Raw genomic sequence first — 6,823 nt, 5'->3', positions numbered from 1 at the left:
CTGCTCCTCACTCCCTCAGTGGTCCTCAGAACCAGATTCTTGGACACTACTCTTCCCCTTTTCAACAGGCCTAAACAGGCCTGCTGGAGCATCAGTCCTATAGGCATCTTCAGTGCAGGGAGCAGCAGGCAGGCACAGGCAGCCCTTCCCTGACAGGACATGCCCATGGCCAGCAGTGGGAATGCAGCCAGGGCCCTGGACCAGGACCTGTCTCACTGCCAAGGTCAGGCAGTCACAGCCAACACCTACAGACAGGAGCAGTTACAAAGGAAGGACTAAAGAGCGTTCACCTGCTGATGAACTCACCCACATACCCAGCTATGTTGTCTTTTGTCCTGGCATACCACAGTCATGTCTCTATCTGGGAGTCTCTCTCCACTTCTTATTAGGTACTGCCCACTCTTCTCCTTCTGTGGTTACTACTCAAGTCAGCCTTACAAAACACCAACTCCAGCACACAAGGTAAGTATGGAATTCTATTTTGTTTTCTTTTTGTATATTATGTACCAGACAAATGCAACATTCAGGCTCAGTTGGGTAACAAAGAGGAAAACATTCAAAACTGACCAGTGAATTGTAGAAAGCAGAGTTTATATGACAATAAACATGCAGCTTGCAAAAGAATGAAGATAGTGTACTGGTATTAAAACACATTACTATATAGAGACAGCTTATGCAGCAATTTACAAGTTTAACCTTGGGCCAGAGTATGCAAGCCCTTTAAAGCTGGCATTCAAATTACCAGTAGCTTAAACAGCCATACTTAAAGTACATAGTAAAATCTGACTTAGTATTTACATTCACTAGCCATCCAATCCAGTATCAAGGCACTTTCCTTGTTAGTATGTCTGTCCCTGTGTACCATGCATCTGCTTATCTAGATGCATGTATTGGCACAGCAACATTCGGTGACCAGTGACCTTGACCATAGGACTCCTTAACCCCAAATAAAACTCCTTAATCCCAAATAAAAGCACTTGGTTACTAGACAATCCATCGCTGTATTGAAGTGTCAGGCTATACGTGACACTGTAAACAAGACTGGTATGTTAAAAAAACAGCAAGTTGACTGGATCCATTAACAAATGTGCTTTGATATGAAGAAAAGCGATAGGTGTTACCAGTTTCAACGCTGCAGCGAATGCTCATCAACCCCACCTGCACTCCCCAAAGAAGAACAGCCACTGCAGGGTGCAGAAGATGCTTCAGTCTGAGCAGAAGGATGTCCTGTCAACAGTTGTGCCATGCGTGTTTTTCATCTATTGTTACAGAAGTGTGCTTCTGCAGAGTATGAATGACTATTGCGTTTATCCCCTTCAAGGTTGTCTTTGCAAACAAACACAAATACTGGCTAAAGCTGCATTCCGGGAGGTACTTACTGCCCACCCTCCCTCTGCATTAAAATTAAGAGGGGCAGGGGGAAGTGGAGAATTGTTGAGATCTGGCCCTTAGTCATTAATTTTAAATTTGTATCAAATCTTGTGGCCTTAAAATGCATCCTTGTGCATTAAGTCAGCACTGCTGTCATTTTCAGGAATGGCTCAGATAGCACAAGTACTACAAAGAAAACAACAGTGAAAGCAAACACATATGCATTTTAGCGTCATCCTTTTTTTTTTTTTAAACTGACGCTTTCACTTTTAAGAAAGAGAAATGGGAATTTGTAAGTCCAACACAAGATAATTTTACCCTTCTCCAGACTTTTGCACTTACAGCTCCACTTACTGCACTTCTCTGGATCAAGAGTTGAGCTGAAGACTGTAGGGTTGGCTGTAATTCCTAGACAGGTGTTTCATGACAAAAGACAACATTTCTGTTATAGACTGCTTCCAAGTAACATTAAAAGTGACTCTTTGAATTTTTTAAAATGGCTATATGCATCCATCCTAGCAAATAGACAAGAGGTTACAGGGGATTAATAAAGTTTCATAATGTCTTAGTGAGGAGAACTTTTTAACATAAATGAATGTATCCAAATAACAGTTAATCTCAGTTACAACAACTGTCTTAGGGAAAATAAACCAGTATATTTAGTCCCATTTAATGCACATAAATTGTAATTTAAAATGGGTATATCCTGGAGTGGAGCTGACTATTAACAATTTGACAGTTTTTGGAGTTTCAGATCCCACTGTGAAGTCAATACCGTAGCAGCATATATTGACATGGGTCTTGGATATTCAAGACCTGGCACTAATTAAACAAGTTCAGTTACTGAAGTTAAATCAGCGTGGGGATTCCCACATACTGGGCACGCTAATGTGAGTTTTAACCATCTGGTGGTGCTCATGAGTTACAGTCAAAGCTGAAGCTGCAAACCCCATTCCAGGCCATGGGGCTTCTCCAGTGCCCAAGAACAGGACTCAGCCTTCACATGAAAACTCCTTCCTCCTCCCAGACCAAAGTTTTTTCCAGTCCTGGTAATTAGCATTTTGCCAGGCTGCTGTAGCACAGATAGGCACACACTTGGTCACAGACACTCCACAATGAAGTTGAGAAAAATTTTTGCTCTGCTGTGCTTTGCGTTGTCAGGTTAAGGCTTAACAGGCAGTTTAGTTTACTACAGTAGGGCATATGAAACCATCCCCAGACTTTCACTTCAGTGGAGGAGGATATTCCCAGACCAAGTGCCCTGAAAGTGAGCCAATACAACCCAGGAACAACCTCAACAACCTCCTGTTCTAACAGAACTACACAGATAAATTCACTTCTCTTGTAAACAGAGGAGCAGATAGCCAGCCTGCACTTAAGAAGTGTTTCAAACATGCTAATACAGGAAAAATACTTATTTCTACTAGCCTCCCTTCCCTGCCACCAAAGTAACAAGATCTTTACAGCTGTTCTCCCACCCCTACCTGAAAAATTCCAGTCCATGAAATCAAGATGGACATGAAAATGTCAATAGTGAAGTGTGATTTTATTTTAATAATGCCTTTATTTTGTAAAGTGCACCACAGTTACTGGGGGGGGGGGACAGGGAAGCTTTAATTACTATGTTAGGGCCAAGTTAAGAGAATTTCAGTGGACTACTATAATTATGTTACAGACACTCTAAAAACCTGTATGCAACTGTTTGATACAATTAGATTGTTATGATCCAAAGTACAAAATCAAGTTAACCCTGAACACTGCATGATATAATATTTGGCACATAGGTTTATGAACAAGCTGTAAACCTGTTATTTATATGTATTGTGGCTTCTACAACCTGCTCATCCACCAGTATCTCCTGCTTAGTCCTGAGTATTTTAGCCCTAGATAAATGCACAAGCATGAAAGATGGAATATAACTGTCAGACTGACAGAATTTTCTCTAGGATCTGCTCCTGTACAATTCTGTGAGTTTATTACCACTGGCCCATAAACACAAAGAAAGAAAGATGCCAGAAGTGACAGGCCAGAAGTCTTGTTAGCACAGACCTTTAAAAATGAGAATCTCTTGATGCTGTTTAACGTTGGAAATGGTCCATAATTAACAGCAACTGAGAACCAAATGCCTTCCCTTTACACAACAGAAAGGCAAATAGTAACTTCAGGAATAACTGAAGTCCCTCAAATATGACATATGCTATCAAAAGTTAGTATCGCTGGATCACAAAAAACAATTTTAAAAAAAAGGAAAGAAATCATCAATATGTTTTTGACACAATGTTCAGAGTAAGTCGTCAGGTTGTGGCTCACAATATTTCAGAGATGAGCAGGAGGTGGATTAGATACACATGGCTGCAGGGCAGTTCTAAGAGGCACTGCACTGCTCAGCAGACTTTCCCTCTTACATGGGGTTTCTACAGTCACAGAGATGCCTACATAGAGAAGACAACCCATCCCCCAATAAAGAAACTGCTATTACTTTCCCAGAATAGTGTGTTCTAATGAAGGAACACTCCTTCAACCTTTGAAAAAATGGAAGATGGTCTCCACTGTCTCATGACAGCATAGTTTTCATTATACCTCTGCCGTCTGGGAAGGAGTCTGACGGTGCTGAGGTGGAGTAGGGAGAAAAGGAAGTGGACTGGTTTGAAGAAAGGTCTAGTTATAGTAAGCTGCAACACACCCTTTTAGTTTAAAAGGGCCCAGATACAAAAAAATACTGTTGTGAGAAAGGTATGGAATACTGAAATACTAAAGAGTCTGCATTCTTTATCGCTTTTAAATAGTCCAGACTTCAAGAGGCAATCTTATGAATTTACTCTAGCATTGAAGTTGTTTGTAACAAAAGTGGAAGACACATGAAATTTATATGTATACCTGTCCTTCCATGCAAGCCGGCAGACAAGGACAGGGGAAGGTGAAATGATACTGACACCTGCCTTTCCAGGGTCATTAGCAAGTGCTTTGCAGAACAGCAGTGCCACAGGTCACAGCACAAAAGGTTTCCCGTTGTCTTAAATACATAGTTCTTTTGCTGAAGGAGAAATAAAACCCTTGTTTTATTCTCACAACACAGTATTTAGTGTTTTGAATGAAGGTTTTATTAGTGTCAGATTAGAAACCTGACTAGACTAAGTTAAGGTTAAAAAAAATCTGCAAGAGTGCCATAAAACTTCTAGTTATCATTAAAGAAGGGGTTTATCTTAGTGTAACTTCATTTTTCTTTAAACCCTGGTAGAGACAGTCCCCAAGAAATGTATCTTCTTCAATAGAATGCAAACTGTATAAACAGGGAAAAAGTGAGACATAAGAAAAAAGGAATTTTAACAGCCATGTGTGTTATTTGTGGCTCATGATTGCTAATACATACATACTACCAGTAACGTTCAAATTCAGGGTACAGGTTTTGTATTTTCTTTTGAGAGTTTCAATGACTTCAGTGCTTTGGTTTTTGCCACTTTCAGTTTCAAGGAGGTCCTGTGGCATTAGCAGTGGGGTTACAGCACACTAATCACTGTAGTCAATCAGGAAGGTCATATTCCCTTTCTCCCGAGCAGTTAGAAAAATAGTAAAAACTTACAGCTTGTTACTTGCCTCTTAAGCTGTATACAGGAAAGGTGCACTTACTAAACAAAGGCAATTTGTATGACCAGAGAGGTGTGGTATAATCAGTGATCTGGGTACAAAACATTTAACTAACTGTTAATCTGTGTTTTCATCTGGATTTTTAAACTTTTGAACACGAGACTGAATTGCTGTGCGTCAAGTTGCAAGGCACATTTTTAGGCCAAATTATTATATAGTTCATGTGCACGCATATCTAAATGTAAGCAGAATATCAATTACTATAGTAGCATTCAGAGTCAAGCAATCACGGTGTTTTCTTATTAGCACACCATAGCAAGTTCTATTTAAATTTTTATAATTTTTAAATGGGGTTGAACATGATTTGCATGTCTGGTGAGATGGAAACTGGAGACACTGGGCCAAATCAAAATTCAGAAAGTCAATCAAGCTATTGAAAAGTATATGACACAAGTATCCTTCCACATTAGAATACTAAGCTTCAGCCTTACTCTTGCACAAAGATGCTCCCAACAACTACAGCCAGCTTTTTAGGCTTGTACACTGTCACAAATCAATTTCTTCTGGGAGGTCTACTGGCTGATGTGATTAACTGAAACTTGCCATTTTCAATCACATGTAAGTCTGCTATGACAAGACACAAAATCCCCAATGTAGCACAAAGGCTTGTTCAGCTATCCAGACATAAGATTTTATGTAGTGCATAAAAGTGTAGGTCTGGACTGCAAATTTTTCACAAACACACAGTCCTTATTGTACTTTGTCAAATTAGTTGTCACTTAATTTCAATATTTCTATCTGCATTCAGATAAAAATACCTAGCTTAATTTATCAGAAACACAGGAGAAAGTGTGAACAGGCACTAATGAAGGCCTAAACAGAGCCAGTCTCTTCTCTCACTGAGGCATATAGCCCCCTTGTCTCACAGTCTGCGGGAGGTAACTTTTTGGCATTTCATCAACCAACATTGGATTTCCTTCCACTGTTTCAGATCTCACAGTTTGTCCTTCAGTACTTTCCTGTAACACATCTGATAGAGCAGCTTCCTGGGTATTTTTTTCCAGCCCAAGGCCCAACGGCTGTGAACTCTGACCTGAGATCTGCAACTGTGCAAATCCAACAAGATCCCCCTCATTAGCATGAATAATTTGCTTTGTTCTTTCAAAGCATGGCCTGTCTGTGTTGGTTTCATCCTGACCACCATTTTGTTTGAAATAATGCTGCCTCTGTGTTGTACTGTCACCTCCTCCAGCTTGATCCTCTGATCTCTCTTCTGAATCTAGTAGTGGCTGAGTTGACTCAGACCTTGAAAAGACTTGTACAGGTGTTTGGTCTCTGTAGCCATTAAGTACTACAGTTGAATACTGTACAGTGCTTGAAGTGTTTTGTGTAGTTTCACCTTCGTCGCTGTCAGAGACGCTTTGCCTAGGAGAAGACATGCACGAGGATCCTCCAATACCACTGCTGTGCCCTTCTGAAGTACTTTTTTCCTTTTTAAGCAAGTCAAATGGTTTTAGATCTTGTTCTGAAAAAGACTTCTTGTCATCAGCTTCTATTTCTACAACGCTTACATCTGTAAAGCTGCCTTCTGGGTACATCTGATCTTTGGAACTAAAGTTATGCTGAAAGAAAGAGATGAATGTTGCCTAAGAGGAAGGTTATTTAAAAATCAAACCCCCCATTAAATACAGGAATTTTTATTCTGTAATTGTTTCAAGTTTCTTAATATAAGTTTTCTCCTTACTAAGTTTGGCAGTATGTCCAAATTATCTGTTACAAAATGAAGAATGTATTTTTGTTCCCAAAACACAGTCTTAATTATGCAGCTATTCTAAAACCATAGTGGGTGTGCAAGCTTTGTTCTAAC

At 39.9% G+C, this 6,823-nt stretch overlaps 1 protein-coding gene across 1 annotated transcript in view; it reads right to left on the bottom strand.

The window, feature by feature from the left end:
* Positions 1-463: 463 nt before the first annotated feature.
* IL6ST (interleukin 6 cytokine family signal transducer) overlaps positions 464-6,823 on the bottom strand; it is a 35,745-nt gene continuing 29,385 nt past the window's right edge. The window contains exon 16 of the mRNA XM_074855471.1: positions 464-6,578. Coding sequence (XP_074711572.1) covers positions 5,853-6,578 — 726 coding nt within the window. The 3' untranslated portion in view covers positions 464-5,852. The remainder of the gene's footprint in view (positions 6,579-6,823) is intronic.

This window comes from Strix uralensis, chromosome Z (assembly GCF_047716275.1).
Source record: "Strix uralensis isolate ZFMK-TIS-50842 chromosome Z, bStrUra1, whole genome shotgun sequence".
NCBI classification, from domain to species: Eukaryota; Metazoa; Chordata; class Aves; order Strigiformes; family Strigidae; genus Strix; species Strix uralensis.
Note: the sequence above shows the minus strand (reverse complement) of the source record. Positions and strands in the feature narration are given on the sequence as shown.